General features: G+C 53.0%; 7 protein-coding genes across 7 annotated transcripts; 3 read left to right on the plus strand and 4 right to left on the minus strand.

Annotated features, from left to right (window-relative positions):
• Positions 1-681: 681 nt before the first annotated feature.
• On the plus strand, positions 682-2,058 carry BDW74DRAFT_101077 (uncharacterized protein). Its single transcript, XM_073721488.1, has 4 exons — positions 682-1,166; positions 1,229-1,270; positions 1,327-1,800; positions 1,864-2,058. The coding sequence occupies exons 1-4, from the start codon at positions 1,134-1,136 to the stop codon at positions 1,996-1,998; spliced, it is 684 nt and encodes a 227-aa protein (XP_073587192.1). The 5' UTR covers positions 682-1,133; the 3' UTR covers positions 1,999-2,058.
• A 390-nt stretch (positions 2,059-2,448) lies between these two features.
• On the minus strand, positions 2,449-3,637 carry BDW74DRAFT_188464 (Gfo/Idh/MocA family protein; the record flags this gene model as incomplete). Its single annotated transcript, XM_073731726.1, has 3 exons — positions 2,449-3,174; positions 3,244-3,531; positions 3,599-3,637. The coding sequence occupies 3 exons, from the start codon at positions 3,635-3,637 to the stop codon at positions 2,449-2,451; spliced, it is 1,053 nt and encodes a 350-aa protein (XP_073587193.1).
• Positions 3,638-3,996: 359 nt separating this feature from the next.
• On the minus strand, positions 3,997-5,237 carry BDW74DRAFT_147500 (uncharacterized protein). Its single transcript, XM_073723552.1, has 2 exons — positions 5,101-5,237; positions 3,997-5,053 (listed from the first exon to the last, which is right to left on the minus strand). The coding sequence occupies exons 1-2, from the start codon at positions 5,186-5,188 to the stop codon at positions 4,029-4,031; spliced, it is 1,113 nt and encodes a 370-aa protein (XP_073587194.1). The 5' UTR covers positions 5,189-5,237; the 3' UTR covers positions 3,997-4,028.
• Positions 5,238-5,761: 524 nt separating this feature from the next.
• Positions 5,762-8,129, plus strand: BDW74DRAFT_147502 (uncharacterized protein). Its single transcript, XM_073723553.1, has 6 exons — positions 5,762-6,081; positions 6,142-6,352; positions 6,400-6,421; positions 6,470-6,543; positions 6,595-6,924; positions 6,972-8,129. Exons 1-6 carry the CDS (start codon positions 5,946-5,948, stop codon positions 7,873-7,875), a joined length of 1,677 nt encoding a protein of 558 aa, XP_073587195.1. The 5' UTR covers positions 5,762-5,945; the 3' UTR covers positions 7,876-8,129.
• Positions 8,130-8,193: 64 nt separating this feature from the next.
• BDW74DRAFT_175152 (chromate transporter-domain-containing protein) lies at positions 8,194-10,092 on the minus strand (the record flags this gene model as incomplete). The annotated part of the gene is made up of 4 exons (XM_073728234.1): positions 8,194-8,861; positions 8,948-9,555; positions 9,628-9,749; positions 9,829-10,092. The coding sequence occupies 4 exons, from the start codon at positions 10,090-10,092 to the stop codon at positions 8,194-8,196; spliced, it is 1,662 nt and encodes a 553-aa protein (XP_073587196.1).
• Positions 10,093-10,634: 542 nt separating this feature from the next.
• On the minus strand, positions 10,635-12,573 carry BDW74DRAFT_188467 (uncharacterized protein; the record flags this gene model as incomplete). The annotated part of the gene is made up of 4 exons (XM_073731727.1): positions 10,635-10,949; positions 11,009-11,582; positions 11,640-12,276; positions 12,324-12,573. The coding sequence occupies 4 exons, from the start codon at positions 12,571-12,573 to the stop codon at positions 10,740-10,742; spliced, it is 1,671 nt and encodes a 556-aa protein (XP_073587197.1). The 3' UTR covers positions 10,635-10,739.
• A 1,059-nt stretch (positions 12,574-13,632) lies between these two features.
• BDW74DRAFT_175154 (bifunctional terpene synthase/polyprenyl synthetase family protein) lies at positions 13,633-16,444 on the plus strand (the record flags this gene model as incomplete). Its single annotated transcript, XM_073728235.1, has 9 exons — positions 13,633-14,116; positions 14,161-14,189; positions 14,238-14,497; positions 14,547-15,285; positions 15,340-15,494; positions 15,545-15,708; positions 15,762-15,863; positions 15,917-15,977; positions 16,036-16,444. 9 exons carry the CDS (start codon positions 13,633-13,635, stop codon positions 16,442-16,444), a joined length of 2,403 nt encoding a protein of 800 aa, XP_073587198.1.
• Between the last annotated feature and the right edge of the window lie 1,236 nt (positions 16,445-17,680).

Genomic DNA, 17,680 nt, shown 5'->3' on the forward strand with positions numbered 1-17,680 from the left:
AGATTTACAGAAACAGCATTGCGAGAGTCTACTGGTTCAGCCGCCAAGGTACAGAGCCCCCGCTCGACGGCTTAGCGCCAGGACGTGGAGAGGTGCCATTGGCGACTGCGGAAAACGCCCCAAGCAGGACCCTTTCTCATCATCGCTAATTGAGGCTTAAAGCGGTTCAGAGTGACAACTTCATGGATTCGAATGTCATTGTCATCAGGCAGTCCTGGGTCCGGCTGGCCCTACAGTTTCCCGATTCACCTGCGAGATTGACGTCGGAAGGTAAGCGCTGGTTCAGAACGGACTACCTACTGCAAGGCTAACTAGGGACTTCCTCGGACTCTTCTTCAGACAGTTGAACGGTAGAAATGACAGACACTAGCAGGAGTTGTCCCTTGCACTCTTCGCTGCCGATGCGCAAGACAAGACGAAAGCGAAGAGCATCCCTGGCCCTCTAGCTTCGAGAATCCGACCGTTGGCTTCAGCAGTCATCGTCGTATTGCGGGTTAGACGGCGCGTCATACCCCTCGGAGCTCTAGAGCATCTTCCTAAACTCGCGGGATATTGCACTATTGACGCTGATGTTCATCTTTAGGCACCGGCCTATCTGAACAGCAGCTGCTATTGAACCCGGTACCTTGCATGCAGCCGACCGTTGGCGCCTCGTACCACAGTCGGCGTACATGTACGCGCCAAGCGGGCTCCAGCATATAGTTGAGACACAAGCCTAGCCATTGGGGAACAACCTGAACAGGATTGTGCCACTCAAACAGGGGAGTATCTACAAGTCTAGACACGTGAGAAAACCCCTAGAGACTGTCCGATCTCGAGCCCAAGTGCGGTCTAGGAACAAGTCTGGCGGAGTATTTAACAGCCATAGAATTATCATTCTCCGATCTACCGCGTAGCCAGTGGCTCGGGAGACACCATCGGCGGTTGGCGTCCCGCCTACCTAGCGATGGGGATCACAAGCTTGCTTTTTGCGGGAGCTTGTATACTCCGAGAACCGCCCTATTTGTTTGCATATGACGCCCACCTCACCTTCCCGGTTTATCTTGGACGGTTTTAACGAGGATTTGGCTAGTAAGAGGGAGGAGAAACCAAGGAGTTGACATTCGAACAACATCTCGGGATTTCTTGACGCGATGGCGGATCAATTTGCTGGCCGGTGGGCGATGGTAGGTGTCTGGCCTCCATGTTTGTCAATCCATCAGCTAACAGTAGTCCCCTTTCATTGCAGGACAAAAGCCTCTGTTCCGACCTCGAAGGCATCCTGAAACTTGTACTCCACTCATTCTCGGTTCCTTACTTTGACGCCTTGGCTGACAACGTTCATAGCAAGGCCTCAGCTGGCCCCTTCGCAAAATGATCTGCCTAGCCGGCGTACGCATCGAAATGATCACCAAGTCGAACCTAGATCCGGCACAAACAGTTATTACCGTCAACGTGACACCAACGGGGACCGGGGGGATGGCAGCGTCGACAGAGACAAGGAAGATGGACTGGTCAGCGTTTGAGAAAAATGATTTCCTATTCGGCCTGTGCCAAGAACGGAGCGAGTTTCTTCATGGGAGTAAGGACGACCAGGGCAGGGAATATCCAAACGTCAACATGCAGACTGAGGTGGGCGACCTCCGGGCTGGGAGGTTTCTGCGAGGAGAAATCAACGAGCATGGGAGCGAGACCGAGTGGGATGTTTCTCCGCACGTGGTCGGAGACGAGAAGGAAACAGAGCAGGAGCCTAAGCAGAATATTTGGGTCCATACGTTTGTGAGGAATCTCAATGGTGGTAATGGGTGGACGGCGGAGCAGGTAAGACATTATTTTATGATTGGAGTCTTGACGAAGTATACCAACTTATATAAATCTCTACAGATCTGGGGCTTTGAAGTAATCGCTGGCGAGCGGTATCATACCCGACGGGTCCTTGTCGCGAACAAGAAGGGTCAATATGTGCTGGCGCGGTTGGTGTACAAGTATATCGCGGATGGAACAGGATCGAAGCGCTAACCATCGGGATACAAATACGCGACGAGAATACCCAAAAATGGGACAGCGTTATGCCTATGTCAAGGGCATGAATAGCGTTCAATCACAGGGAGAAACGAGGGCAAGAGGTCCTCCTGAACCCTACCTTGACAACAAGATGCGGAGGCTCTCCCAGAGGGAGGCACACACACGAAAGCCTCTCAATAAGAGAGGACTAGACTGATGCCTAAAGACTAATGGTTGGATTCGTTTAGCTGATTCTTCACCATATTGGCTGGGATTTGTCAATAGAGTCAAATTGGCGTTCATGAGCTTTTGCTCTATACAGTCCGGGCTTTCCCAAAAATGCTCTTATATTTGTTTCGGTCATCTAAGTATGTGATGTCTGCATTCCATCCCAAAATCCAATTGTAAATACTCTAAAACAACATCCGGCTATTCCTAACTCTCAACCAACAATCCAAATTCCACCTAATTCACCCTTTCCCCCTTCCCATCAAACCTGACAACCTCCCCACTAAGCAAAGCAGTCTGCAACGCCTGCCCAATCTTCATAACCGTAATCCCCGTCTCCAACTCCACCGGCACCTTCTTATCACTCAACACAGCATCTACAAACTCATTCGCCTCCGTCGCAAACGCATGCTCAAATCGCTGCCAATACTCCGGCTGCACTTCATGCCTCAACCCCCCCTTATCCGCGAGCACCACATTATTCGCCCTGGGAATAACATTCACCAGGACTTTTCCCTCCGTCCCCGTAATCTCAGTCAGCACATCATGCCCATGCGCCTGCGTACGACTGCAATAAAAGTACGCGATCTTGCCGCCCCAGAACTCCACAATGCCAACGGCGTTATCGACGTCTCCGTTCTCCGCTAGTTCTGGGTGTGCTTGGAGCGAGCCGGCAGCCCAGCACGCCTTTGGGATCGGGCTGTCCATGTACCACAGCGTCAGATCAATGTCGTGGATCGCGCAGTCGACGAAGATGCCCCCGTTGCGGGCGGCGTAGCGCACGAAGAACCCCGTCTCGTCCTTCAGATCGCAGGTGTTCGAGCGCACGAGGAAGGGGGTTCCGATACTGCCGCTCTGGATCTTCTCCGCGGCGTCCCGGTACGAGGCGTCGAAGCGTCGTGAGAAGCCGGCCATTACTTTTAGCTCGGGGTGGGACTTTGCGGCTGTTACGACGGATTGGGCCTGTCACCCGTACAATGTTAGCTTCCATATCCATACCCATAAAAAAAAAGTTAGGAAAGGGATGGGTACCTCATCCAAATCCGTACTAATCGGCTTCTCGCACAACACATGCAATCCCTTCTCAATGGCCTTCAGCGACTGAATGGCGTGCACGTCTGTGCTGGTCGACACCCAGACGGCTTGCAAGTTGGTCTGGGACGCAAGCATCTTATCATAGTCGTCGTAGACGGCAATGTTAAATTCAGTGTACTCGGGGTTTGTTTGGGCCCATTCGATCTCGGAGGGTTCGGTGGTGCAGATGGCGACGACTTTGGCGCGCGGGACGCGGTAGAGGAGGGTGTGGACGTGGCGTTTGCCCTGGTTGTTGGGTGGGTGTTAGTGGGATGGATATGGGAAAGGGATGGCTGGAGGAGTTGGAGGGTACCATGCGGCCGAGACCGATGACGGCGATGTTGAGGGGCATTGTGATAGAGTTTCGATAGACAGAGGGGTCCAAGAATGTAAAGATAATAGATGATTGTCGAGTTGATGATTTGGAATCAGAGAGCATGCTTTCTTGTATTTATGTCTATTCCCGACAGCGTCCTCATACTTGACGTTGAAATCCTTCGTGTTTGGCAAGCGGCGCCTCTTTCCTATTCGGGTGATTTTGCTGTGCGGGGAAGGGTGTACGTCTACTTGACCATCTCCCTTCCACCACCTCACCTCCAGCGAATTCTCCTCCGCTTCTGCAACTCATCTGCATCCCGACCTGGCCTACAGCGGCGCTTCCTTCCTCTTCAGGTTATTATGAAATATATGACCCGAGCGATCATCAGGAGCGGACTATTTTTCCTCTGCTGGTTGTTCGATCTCTACAAACTCGCGCGCACTCTCAGTGCTTCGCTAAATACATTCCCGAGCTTTGCGACCGCATCGCCTGAGATCTGATGATGCAAGACAATCCGCTTCCCGTCTAGCTTGATCCCATGCTTTCGTCCAAGCTCGTTCCATCGCTCGATCGTCATGCCTGCCCTTCCTAGATCTACCCACACTTGGTTCGTTTCGACCTCGCGCAGCAATTCTCCTCCAAGATCCACCCACAACTGCCCGACCTGCTTCGCCAGCTCATGTACGGAACGCAGCTTGTCTCGACTTCCCCACGGACCAACACCGAACTGCTCCAACACGGCGAACTGCGCTGCTGCCGCCAACGGCCCCGACTGTCGCATCGCACCACCGAGACTCTTGCGAACTCGACGGAGTTGTTTTATGAGCTGGGTAGGACCGAGCACCATTGCACCCATGGGAGCACCGAGATTCTTGCTGAAGTCGAGGGAGACCAGGTCGCAGAGCCTGCAGTAATCAGGCAAACTCCCTCCTCCAGCCGCGACAGCTTCCCAGAGGCGAGCGCCGTCCATGTGGACCATGATGTCGTTGTTGTGAGCCCACTCGCTGATGCGGCGTAGCTCTTCGACAGGAACGACACTCCCGCCCGCGGTGTTCTCAATACTGATGACTTTCGTCGGACATTTGTGGACATCATCGGTGACGAGGGCTCGGGAGACTATGTCTTCAAGCGCCATGTGCCGCCCGTTCGATGGTCGGACTGTTTGGATAGAGGCACCACTCATGCCGAGTCCACCTCCTTCGAAATGGATGACATGAGCTCGGGCATCAACCAGTACGCCACAAGGAGGCTGCGTCAACAAGGTCCGAATGGCCAACTGATTCGCCATAGTCCCTGAAATGACAAACGCTCCGGCTTCAACACCGCATTGGGACGCCATGAAAGACTGGAACTCGTTTGTCGTTTCATCTTCTTGGAAGACGTCGTCTCCAAGGCTTGCACCGGCCATGGCAGCAAGCATACCGATAGACGGCGTCGTGATAACATCGCCTTGCACAATCAGTGACTGGTTGCAAGTGAACCTGTGCGATGCTTACTGCGAAAATCCGCCTTTGCGCGGTGCACTGTCCCCCATGCAATGTCTTGCATATCCGTCTGCAGAGCGCTTTCCAAGGTCTGAGGCATTCTTATTGATATTTCAATCAGCTTTCTCTAAACTATCCAAGGATGCAACTATTTCTCCTCTTTTATCTGTCCTGGGCCGCTCTGGCGGATATGAAATTCTGAGGGCTGAACCTTCTCACCTTTCGTTCGCTACGTCACCAAATTGCAAAAGCGACCGCATTGATCTGTAATGGCATCATCCAGGCTAATATTAATGCAAGGGGAGTTGCGAATGCCTGCTCATGAATAGATTTCTAAGAGTGGCCAAGCTCCGTCAGCTTATGGCCAATTCAGCTTCTCACCTGCCAAGGGTTTCCCGCAGAACTATGTCCACGGCGCAGCCAATCAAAACACTGTATCCTGTCCTTGTGCAGGGGCTCCTAGTCTTGGTCAATCCAGCCCAGTGCAGCTTTGCTTACGCTGTCGTTGCCCGGTCGCATCTGGACCTTGGCGCAGCAGAGTTTCATGACTCGGAACCCCGAGAGCAGCCTGAATGAATATAAACCAGGCATCCTGTCAGCCGTTATCTGTCGAAATCCTCTGAGCCTGAGAGGTCTGATGATTTATAAATGCGGAGAAGAAGGCCTGGTGTTTGTCACATGTACGCTGACAGGGGAGAACTCCGCAGAAACAAGCTGACCGGAGCAGCCAGGTCCAACCTCCTGAAGGAATTCTAGTATCCAACCATCGCTCTCTCAGAACGTGCTTAACTTCAACTCTGGCGCTTCACATTTCGGGAAGGCTGCTAATCTTGTGTTGAAAGAGCTGTGTTCTTTGGATGTCTGTAGCCATGATTCATGCAGAGTCCACCAGTTCGGTCGGCAAGGTTCATGCCGTGAGGATGCAAGAAATCGGTGACAGCAAAGAAAGACACCATAGTCCTTCTTTAGTCTCTCGTTCGAAATTCCGAATCTGTGAGTCTAAGTCCTTGCACTGGAGGAATCTAGCTGAGTTGCAATGTGCCCTCGCTACAGGGGGTCAAGAGAGCATCGCCTCCACTACGGCGGACAGCCTTCCTGGTAATGCTGTGTTGACAAGTGACCAGATAAGCCGCTATGGCTTGGAGAAAGACACCGAGTCTGGCTATATCCGATGGAGGACAGACAGCAGGGATCACCCGCGAAACTGGTCGACAATGAGGAAGAGCTATGATACGTCACTCGTCCTCTTCCTGGAATTTTATACGTAAGTCACATCTTGGTCTGATTCGGCGCTCGACTGACAATATCTAGCACCGTAATCAGCACGACAGGGGTGAGCTCTATCCCTTGCTGACAATAGATGTGGGCTAAATTCTTACAGGCTGCTGCGGCTGAGCTCGCGCTGCACGACTTCAGCGGCAGCAAGATGACCCTTCTAGTGGCGTTTAGTCTGATGTGAGCTTTAATATCTCGTCCTACTTGCTAAACTGACCCAATCGAAATCAGGTATCAGCTAGGTCAAGCAGTTGGTGGTCTTGTCATCCCCCCTTCATCAGACCTCGTTGGCCGCCGAATGCCCTACCTCCTGTCGTGCGCCTTATTCAGCATCTCCTGTCTTGTTGTAGGGATTGCCCCCCACATCAGCGCTGTCTTTGTTGGTAGATTCTTCTCCGGCCTGGCGTCAGCTGTGCCCTCTGTCGTCGTGAGCGGGACAGTGGAAGACCAGTTCAACACCGAGCGCCGGGTCTGGATTGTCCTGCTATGGAACGCTGCGGCGACGGCCGGGTTGGCTTTTGGGCCGGTGTACGCTTCGTGCATTATGGAGGCCGCTAGCTGGTGGGTGACCCTGTCAAGCCCTCACCGGACAGTCTAACAATAGATAGGCGCTGGATCTTCTACAGCGCGGCAATCAGCACAGCAGCCTGCAACGTGCTCCTGCTAGGTATCCGAGAGAGCCGCCCGAGCAAGCTTCTCTCGCGAAAAGTCACGGTCCTACGAGCCCAGTATCCCGAGGCAGAGCTGATGTACCACACATCAGACCCGTTCCCCACATTCCGGGTCTTCCTCGACATTGTCTTGGTCCGATCCACAGTCATGATGGTCACAGAGCCAGTCTTGGTTATCATCTCTAGCATTAGCGCTGTCTCCTGGGGCATCATATACCTGTTTACGGAGTCTCTAACAGCGGCATTCACAGAGCTAGGGCTCTCTCGCACTGAAGCATCATGGCCATTCCTCGCACTCATCATCGGCGTCCTCCTCGACGCTGTCCCTCATATCTGGGAGGTCAAGGCGCTGAGAGCGAAGCGCGAAAAAAAGATATGTGTCGAACCTGAGGATAAGATATTCGGCTTCACCTACGGAACTATTGCGCTCGCTGCCGGTCTCTGGTGGTTCTACGCCACGTCTCCACCGGCCATGAGCAGCTCGCACCCACTCCTCCCAACAGCAGCCCTAATCCCCATCGGCTTTGGGGTAAACGAGATTGCGTATACGCTGAGTGGGTATCTTACTGATACGTACACTGTTTACGCAGCTTCTGCCTTTGCGGGCCTTGCATTTGTTAGGGCTATTGTCGCTGGTATCGCGCCGCTGATCGGACACGTGCTCTTTACGGAAACCCACAGTGTTGTTCCAGGGTATGTGGTTGCTGCTGTGGGCACGGTATTCTGTGCGGTGCCTTTTGTCTTCTATAAGGTTGGCCGGAGCATGAGAGAGCGGAGTCCGTTTGCGAAGTATAGTGTTGAGGTTGATAGGTTGACTGGGCTGGATAACAGGGATGGCTAGGGCACGAGCTCGCTGAGATGAACCCGGTCAAGATCGAGATGGTCCATTGCTTCCTGCACTTTCCAATTCAGACCTCTATCCCAAGTTTCGTCTGAATAGTCTTCTTTCCAATCTCTTCGACCAACCACAGGACAATTGTCTCTTACGCACAGGGCTATGTCTCATTGATATCAAGTTATGACCATAAGCAAAGCGTACTTACTCCTTAGCCACCTAAACGCGCTCCATGAATTGAATGTAGTCCTATCGCTAGCCTTCTTTCCAAACCATTTGCGTAACTAGCATACAAGTCCTCCAGGTTCATCAAGACGGAGCTACCTACGAATCAACCCTGACAACCCCCCACCAGACAACCCCCAACACCGCACCCCCCAGAATCGCCAGCGCAGGTGGAACCCCAAACCACCTTGCACTACTAAAACTAACCGCCGCAACAACAACCCACCACGGCTCGCTCGCCAGACTAATCCCCTCCCCACCCGCCCCCCCAGGAACAAGATACCCAATCTCCCAAAGCCGGTAAACAGCCGTGAAGACCAGCCCGACGGCAGCGGCATTAACGCCCCGCAGGAAGTGCAGCACATACATCCTCCTCCGCAGGACACGCCAGAAACTCTGCACGGATACAGCGAGGGTTAAGCCGGGCGTGAAGATTGCCAGCCCTGCTAAAATTGCTCCAAGAACGCCCCTTGCCGCGGGATTCGAGTTTGATGTGGAAGAGTCGCTGTTAGAAAGCGTGAGTGCGCCCAAGAAAACCGCAAAATTGAAATTCGGCCCTGGGAACGACTGGATTAAGGCTAACCCGATCAGAAAGTCTCTGCTTGAGACCCAACCGGGATCGACGACGTAGCTGCGTAACAGCGGGATTACGACGGGCCCGCCGCCGAAGATTACCGTGCCGGCGAGGTAGAGGTTGCTGAAGAGGGAGAGAGGTAATGGGGGGTTCGAGAGGCGGGCGCGGATTGTTAGGAGGGTTATGAAGGAGGCTATTTGTTTGGAGTTATTTAGTATGGTATTGGATGGCTTGGGGGTAGGGGGTAAGGGGTAGAGAAGGATGTGGTGGAGGACGTACCGAAGAAGAGGATCAAGATCGTGATGCCGATGCGCACGCGGATGATGTGATTTTGGTTTTGGTTCTGGTTCAGAGAGACCTGGGTTTCGGACGTATTGCCTGCTTCTGTTGATGTTGATGCTGCTGCTGCTGGATGGGCAGAGACAGCATCGATGGACGCTCTTGGCCTTCTCATTCGCACACTCTCTGCCTCTGCTTCTGCCTCAGTTCGCGCACCAACCCTTTCGATATCCCCACCTTCGCCCCCATCCGCCGGGCCATGAGCCCCGTTCCCATTCCTACGAGATCTCCACCTTCTTCTTACAGCCCTAACCCATCTACCCCCCCACCCATCCCAAAAGACCGTCCCCAACCCGCCCAAAACCATAAGGAGCGGGAAATACCACAGCGTGTTATACAACAGGCCCGCACAGGCTCCAAAGATAACTAGGATTCGCGAGATCTTATCTCGTATCGCCTTTTCGGCTAGTTGTACGGCTGCAAGCGCGATAATGCCGACTGTTGACGCATTCAGTCCTGATAATAATGCGTACACAGCGGACGGGAGAGTCTCGTTTATGTGTTGCACGCCCAACGAGAGGAAGTACATTCCTAGGGCGCCGGGGAGGCTGGCCGCAATTTCCATCGGGTTAACTTATATTTCGATAATTGAGAATGACGAGCGGGAAGGAGGTACCCACCACCAAAACCCAAACACCACAACGGCCGGAACAGACCCACCCCGTAGCAACGCCAAACAGAAGAGCATCTTCGTGCTTGCTGGCCCGGGCAGGCCCTGGCAGATTGCGAAGAGTTCTTGGTACTATACACCCGTCCGCATTAGCCTCCGGCTCTAGTTTTATGGTGTGGAGGGGAAGGGGCTCAGTTGGAAGAGAACGTACCGTCTCCTCATCAACCCACTTCTCCCTTTCCACAAACCGCGCGTGCAGGATCTGGAAGTGCACGGGGGGTCCACCGAAGGCTGTGAGGCCGAGATCCCATGTTTGGGGGAGTGTGTCGAGGAGGCGGGCTTTTAGAGAGGCAGAAGCGGAGGGGTTAGTGGGGAAAGGGGTGGTGGAGGGAGAAGGAGAGGGGAGGGTTCGGCGCCAGTGGGCGCTGAGTGAGCGGAGGGAGGAGAGGATGTTGGAATAGGCGGAAAGGGGCATGTTGAGTTTGTAAGAGCATCGAAGAGAAGTTGAAGAGGGGATGGAGGGGAGGGAGAAGAAGTCCCCGTGAGAGTCAGACAACCTACCTAATGAAAGAGGTGACGAGTTTCTCGGCGGAATGGCGCAATCGGCGGAGAGTTTTGGCGGAACCTTGGCATTAAAGGAGACGGATACGGGGTATTATTGTATGCGATAATATGGTACGATATAGACTATCAGGGCTGGCCCTGACAAACCCTGATTTGGGAGACCTCCAAGATCGCAGCGGTGGCCAATCGACGGAGTATGCAAAATTGTGTCAAAGCAACCAGATGGCCTGCGTCGCTCTATTCGAACCTGAAGCAACACAGCATTTGGCTGAGATTAGTGATGGTATTGCACGACATACTGTTCCCCTCATCAATTGACATGGGGGGAATGAGGGCATTCGATCATTGAGGTTAGGGCTTGGCCCTACTTCCGTATCTGCTTACGGACAACCAAGGCATTAGAACCTCCAGAATCGTCTTGAAACAATGGTAATGATCTATAACATGAAACAACAGACACCGGCATTTGTAGGTATCGACGACGAGGATGAGTGCTGGAGAAAAGATGTAAAGCAATTAAGTAGGTATACAACAACAACGCCAGCTTTCAATCAAGCTCTAGAGTACCATAGGAGGAACACCAGCATCACTCTCCAACACCTCCGCATTCTCATATTGCTCGTTTCCCCCGTCAACAACCCAAGACTCGCGTTTCCTAAGGTTGACCCAAACATCATGCCAAAGCCGCGCTGGCCCATTCATCCGTGACCAGGGCTTAGGCGTCTGTGGCGTCTCTTTGCACAGGGTGACATCGTAGCTCATGAGTAGCTATGTATCAGGTCAGACCAGACAAGTAGGAGCCGTGTGCATTGAAGAGGGAAGCTTACCGCAACAGGCGCCTTATACAGCATCATCATAGCAAAATGCTTACCAAGACAAACCCTCGACCCAGTCCCCCAAGTCAGGTTATACTTCTCCAACTCTTTCAACTTATTCGGGTCATCTAGCCACCGGTCTGGATTAAACTCCTCCGCATCTTCACCGTAGACAGCCTTGTCCCTGTGTGAGATCCACGGGTTGGCGGCTAACTCCATGCCCAGCGGGATCTTGCGGCCGTTGATCACGATTTCGGGGTCAAGCGGTGTTAATACACGCGGGAGCAGAGTTGATGGGAGGGGGTGCAGACGCATGGCCTCGCGGACGCAGGCGCAGAAGAAGGGGAGGTTTTTGGAGACTTCGGTGTAGGTGGGGACTGGGTAGGTGATTTGCCCGGTTTCTACGGCTTTCTTGATTTCGTTGACCACCCGTTTGTACGTGTCTGGTCGTGGGAGGATCTCGGCGAGGAGGGACGAACTTGAGCTGCCGAAGCCGTCGGAGCCTGCGCCGAGGATGACGAAGATCTCGGACTGGATGGTTTCGGCGTCGAGGAGCTTGCCTTCGGGGGTGCGGGTGTCCATGAAACTGTAGACCAGAGGAGGGTCAGCTTGAGATGAGTGAGTAGTTACATGAGGATCTTACGCTTGTAGAAAATCGTAGTCATCATCTCCCTTCTCAGGCTTCACAACCCTCCCCTCTTCCAGGGCTTTGGTGCGGTCGGCGAGGACCTGCCGAGCACGTTGCATGACGCCTCCAAACCAGATATTCTGCTCGGGCGACACCTGAAAGTACTTCTTCAAACGGGGATGCGTGAGAATGTCAAACATCGTGTATACCCTCCCCACCGCGCCGAGCAGTTTCATGCCCACCTGGAAGATGTGGATCAGGTTGTCGACGTCCGTGCCGGTGTCCACAAAGCCCAGGGGAGTGCGGAAGCCGACGTCGGTGATGGTATCATACGACAAGAAGGTACCCCAGACTGCATAATCCAGCGGCTTCTTCGGCTCAACAAAGGCTGTGTTCAGCTTGTTCATCCATTTCGTGATGTTCCGTTCGACCAAGCCCTCCATCCGTTGCATATTCGACAGCGAGTATGTGTTCGCGACCAGACGGCGATGGGCGGCGTGTTGGAAAGGGTCTCGGACCATGAGGATACCGGGCCGCTTGTACATCTCCTCTGGGAACCATCGGCCTTTGGTGGAGCGGCGGTGGTAAACGGTCGGGATGATGGTGCTATCTGCTAGCAGGAGCATTGTTGGGGAGACGCGTACGACGGGGCCTATCGAGTATTAGGTCTCTTCTGAGATAACAGAGTAAGGGACGTACCATATTTCTTCACTGCCTGCCATGAGACCTCGCACTCGGTGCCCTGAAAGTGGTGCCATGCTGACCAGATTCTGGTGACTCCCGCCCAGAAAGGACCGGGATAGTGGCGAAGCGGGTGGAAGTATCTATAGTAAATGATCTGGTAGAGGAAGTTGACGGCCACCAAGGTAATAAGTGACAGCAAGATAGTGAAGGGCGTGATCCTGTCAAGGCTCAACGAGGACAGATGGGAACCGAGGCTACTGGTCATGATAGGTGCACTGGGAGACGTGGAGGGGGTGGATAAAAAGCACAAAGACCATTGCTAAGATGGTCTAGAGAGAAGCAAGAAGGCTGACTCGGCGCTATTCTATGCTTGAGCCCCGTGCTATGTTCGTCCAGATCATCTGATGTCGCAATATCTGCCCGAGCAAAGTGATTGTGCGAGTATGCCCGGCGCCCGAGTGAGAGGACGAGGTTGATGTCCGACGCTAACGAGAAAGCATTGCACGAACCACGAATAAAAGGCAGTCTAGAGTGGAATAGAATTCATTCCGACCCATCTGTTCATTCTGCGTAGGGGCGCGACCGGTGATGGTTCAGGGGCAAGACAGGGCGCGTCTTCATTGCCACCGTTCGACCAGAACGGTGTCTTGTCTAGAGACAGTGGAGCTGGTGTCACGGCCAAGGCAGTGCTACCAACGGGGAGGCACAGACGAGGCAGGGACCAACGCTGCAGGTATTGACAGGGGGGTGGCAGGGCCGAGATCCCTGCACCAACAGGGAAGGCGCCACCGAGTCTCCGGTATGTGCTGCCGATGCTTGATCCAGTGTCTCCCACTTCTCTCAAGCCTCGAGTTCTCTATATAAGAGCGTCAAAGCACTGCCAGACTCTAGCTGGAACTGTGCGCATCCAAGCCATGGGTCAGTGCTACCCAAGAACCCGAAGAAGTACAACTGTTGTACGAGCCAGGCTGCGTCCCGATGGGGCGCCCGGGGGTGACTGCTGCACTCCTCCGTGGAACGCAGCTGCTGAGATGGCCCAATGGCTGTCTTCGTCTCCTTCCTAGATCTGAATTGCAGAGCGCCCATCCCTTGTGGCTGTTAAGCAGCAGCGAAAACGGTGCATATGCAGATCGTTCTCGAAGCCAGCTATTTGCAGCCAGGTTCACGGTTGGGGGCACTTGATTTCCTTGCCGGTCCATATTTCTTCTTCCGATGTCGCCTCTGGAAGCCTGGTTTCGTTGAGACAATCTTACTCAACCGTAGGACAGACGGCCAGGGGTAGCAGCAGGAGACTGTCAGGATATAAGGTCCCAGCCCCTGGCGCATGCAGCTCACAAACGCCTACCAGTCTGCTTTTGAATCTATTCAACTAATCGCCGGACTCCGCCCCCAAAATAACGGTGCATCTCTATCCGCCGGCCCCCGAACCTCCCCATCCTCTCATTTATCCGCCGAAGAGAGCCCGCAAACCTCACAGGGGTTGAAGATCCGAACGGTTTTGCATATCCTCAACTCCGCACCAATGACATCAAAAGTGATCGTTGTCCCTGAAGAGGACGTCCGGGCGGGCGGAGGCGTGTCCGTGTGGCCGACCGAGATTCATGCGAACTACGCGAGCGTCGTCGAAGATGCGGTCAAACTGACCGAGGAATACACGGCCGAGTTTGGCATCAAACTGAATACACACACAATTGCAGACCTGCCGAATATCGGGCCAACTCATGTTACGGCGCTATGCATTCCACACTGCCGAGACGATCGGCTCTCGCTGATGACGCGGTTTTGCGAGCTCACCTTCCTCAACGATGGTATGTCTCCCGATTGCTTGATATTCCACGATTAACAGGCCTAGATTACTACGATGACGCGGGCAAGGACAAGGTCTGTTATGCTTATTCTTGTTGGGATTCGGAAGCTGACCAGTTGCAGGTACGAGAGTATAACGACAACCTCCAAGACTTCTTCGGCAAGAACATGTACGATGAAGACCAGAAGGCGGCAATGAAAATCAAGGCTAAGGGGTTGTTTGCGAGCTGTATGGTCGAGATGATGCAGATCGACCGTACGCTCGCCAACGAACTGATGGCCACCTACAGCAGAATCCTCGAGCCGACCAGCCTGCCTGGCCACGGGGAGTGCAAGACCTTCGCGGACTACTTGGTCCTACGTCTGGCCAATTCCGGTCTCGAGTATGTGTGCCTTAATCCTCTGATTGGTATATGTGCTGATCTTCTTTAGAGTCTTCCAAGACATGGCCTGCTTTGGGATGGGCCTCAAGCTCACAGAAGCAGAGAAGCAAAAGCTGGCACCGATTATCAACGTTGGCCACCACTCGACCTTCCTCATCAACGACTACTGGAGCTGGCCAAAGGAGGTGTACAAATACTACGAGAACGAGGAGAAGAACCTTCCGGTCAATGCGGTCTGCATCATGATGCAAGAACACGGCTGCTGCGAAGAAGAAGGACAAAATCGCGTACGAGAAGAGATCGTTATCCAGCAACGAATCCATCTTCGGATGATCAAAGAGTTAGAAGAGCAGGGAGGTCCTCTACCAGAGAGGTACTACAAGTACTTTGGTGCAGTTGAGACGACAGCATCCGGGTCCGAGTACTGGAGCTGCTACAGCCCCCGGTATCCAAGGAAGAAGGACCTCAGCCAGCCTGAAATTGTCATCGTCACTGGAGAGTTACACTATAAGACCAGCGCCGGCGCCACATACAGACCATCAATTGCGGAGGTTAAGAAGGGCAACCTCCAGAGACGCAGTAATGACATTGAGAGTGCACCTCTGTCTGCAAAGTCCATGCCCAACGGCACGCATCTTCAGCATACAACGCTGCAGAATGGAAACGGCGAGAAGCACGTCAAGCGCAGTATTGATTCGCCGACGAATGGTCTCATCAACGGGTCAGGGCCCAAGGAACGATATACTCCCCAGCCTGTGGATGACGGATTTGCCCAGGCACCGACCGATGTGAGCTAGCCCTGATAACGCTCCCACTCTTTCCAGTACTAACACAATCGACAGGACGTATTAGCGCCCTACAACTACATCGCCTCTCTGCCATCGAAGAACATCCGAGACAAATTTATCGACGCGCTGAATCTGTGGCTGCACGTCCCGCGACCGGCGCTGGCCTCGATCAAGGAAATTATAGGGATGCTACACCACTCTTCACTAATGTACGTACAAATTTAGTTATACTGCTAGTACATATACTAACAGTCAGCAGGCTCGATGACATTGAAGACAATTCCACCCTTCGCCGCGGGAAACCATGCACCCATGTCCTCTTCGGCTCCGCTCAGACGATCAACTCAGCGAACTATACATTCGTCGGTGCATTCGACGAATTACAGAATCTACGAAGTCCTCGGGCGACGGCGATATTTATCCGTGAGTTCTTACCTCTCCTGTGCGATTTGTTTGTGGTTTTGACCCTGCTGTAGGCGAAGTCAAGAACATGCACTGCGGACAAGCTCTCGACCTGGCCTGGAAGTATCACACTCACTGTCCTACGGTAGACGACTACATGATGATGATTGATAATAGTGAGAACCCACAAAGTGTCACATTGATTACAAATAATACTAACGACCGACAGAAACCGGCGCAATGTTCCGCCTCTGCGTTCAGCTGATGCAAGCTGAGTCCAGTATACCCAGGTAAGCATTGCTTCTCTCTGCTAACTTTCACCCCAGTATCTGATCCAGTACTATTCAGTGACCACATAAACGCCGGCTACTTCGTCACCCAACTGGGCCGGTACTTCCAAGTCCGCGACGACTACCAGAACCTCGTGTCGACCGAGTACACTGACCAAAAGGGCTTCTGTGAAGACCTAGATGAGGGCAAGATCTCGCTTCCCCTAATCTACACGCTTATGCAGTCCACGGCCGAAAGCTCCGTCATCAAAGGAATTATGCAGCATCGTACTGACGGGGAGGGACTGCCGCTGCATGTCAAGCAGTACATCCTGCAGGCGATGGAGAGCGCGGGAGCTTTAGATGCGTGCCAATCACTGGCGAGAGAAATGCAGAATAACCTGATCAATGAACTGCACCGCATGGAGGAGACGTTCGGGCAGAAGAACTCGCTTATCGAGTTGATTTTGCGGAGGCTGTGGGTTTAGCTCATTTGGGGCTGTTTTCATGCTACTAATCTACTCGAAGACGTATAGAGAGAGGTCCTCTTATAATATGGTAGTGTCGTTCGCGCTTCTGAGATGTGTCGTTAGTATCATGTGTAGATGAAGCTACTATCTACTTGCATCCATATATTATGGTATGCTATTGACCCAACACCAAGAACGGCAAGTACCAGTAAACTGTATTTATAGAGGCCAATCTCGATTTGGTATGTTACCGACAGATTGATATTAGCGAGTTTGTGGAGCAGGTCTTCCGCTAAACAAGCAGGCGGCCAGGCCGATCTCTAGGCGAAATATAGGATAGTTGTTCCGGGCGGGGATTTTCTTGTAGGGAACCTAGGCACCTAGGAGTGTCCATGAGTCTTTGTGAGGGACTTTAAGATAATTCTATGCCGACTGCCAGAGAATGCAGCAGAGAAAGCAGACTGGGTCCAATCAACGGGGTACTTGCGTTAGGATTCGTCTATAGTTTTTAGGAAGGCGATCTGATGAGGGGAGCACTCCTCGCATGCGGCCCATTGTAGTTTCATTCTGCGGAATATAAGTTTAGCAGTAGAGGAAGGCGTAGCTACACGCCGTAATAAAAAGAGCGACATGGTCCCGCTCTACGGTAGGCAGGCTGGTGCGTCCATCGCACCTTCCTTAGGTAGGTATAACCCACCCATTTGCATGCGGCAAAGAAGGAAGGCGCGACTTTCTAGGTCGCTGATGAGGAAGGTGCGACTGTGTAAGGTTGTCGTCCATCGCACTTTCTTCGTGAGTATGATGATACACATGTGGCACAGGAGGAAGGCGCGACCCTCTTCAATGTTGGTATTTGATAGGGAAGGTGCGACTGCTTGCACATGCCGCCGTAAGAGGAAGGAGTGTTCGCTTTAGTCCATCGCACCTTCCTTCTGAGTAGTAGAAGTTTAACAGAAAAGGAAGGTGCCATCCTCTTGACGGCGGACTTGGAAGGAGCGACTGGTGCTCTGGCTAGAAAGGGAAAGAGCAACCGAGACCCGACCAGATGGGCTGTTCATCGCAGCTTCCTTGTGACAGTGAAATAAAACAGGAAACATAGCCCGCACTACACTATGTGTACGTGCGTAAAGCCCCGTGTTCCTGATACTTTATCTTTTCTTTTTATTTCCCCCCTTTCTCTTCTTCTCTAGAAAGCTCACCTGTTACGGCTCCTGCTAGAAACAGATACGCAGTAATAATCATCGATCACGAACA

Source organism: Aspergillus multicolor (assembly GCF_047715735.1).
Source record: "Aspergillus multicolor strain CBS 133.54 unplaced genomic scaffold BDW74scaffold_4, whole genome shotgun sequence".
Taxonomy (NCBI): Eukaryota; Fungi; Ascomycota; class Eurotiomycetes; order Eurotiales; family Aspergillaceae; genus Aspergillus; species Aspergillus multicolor.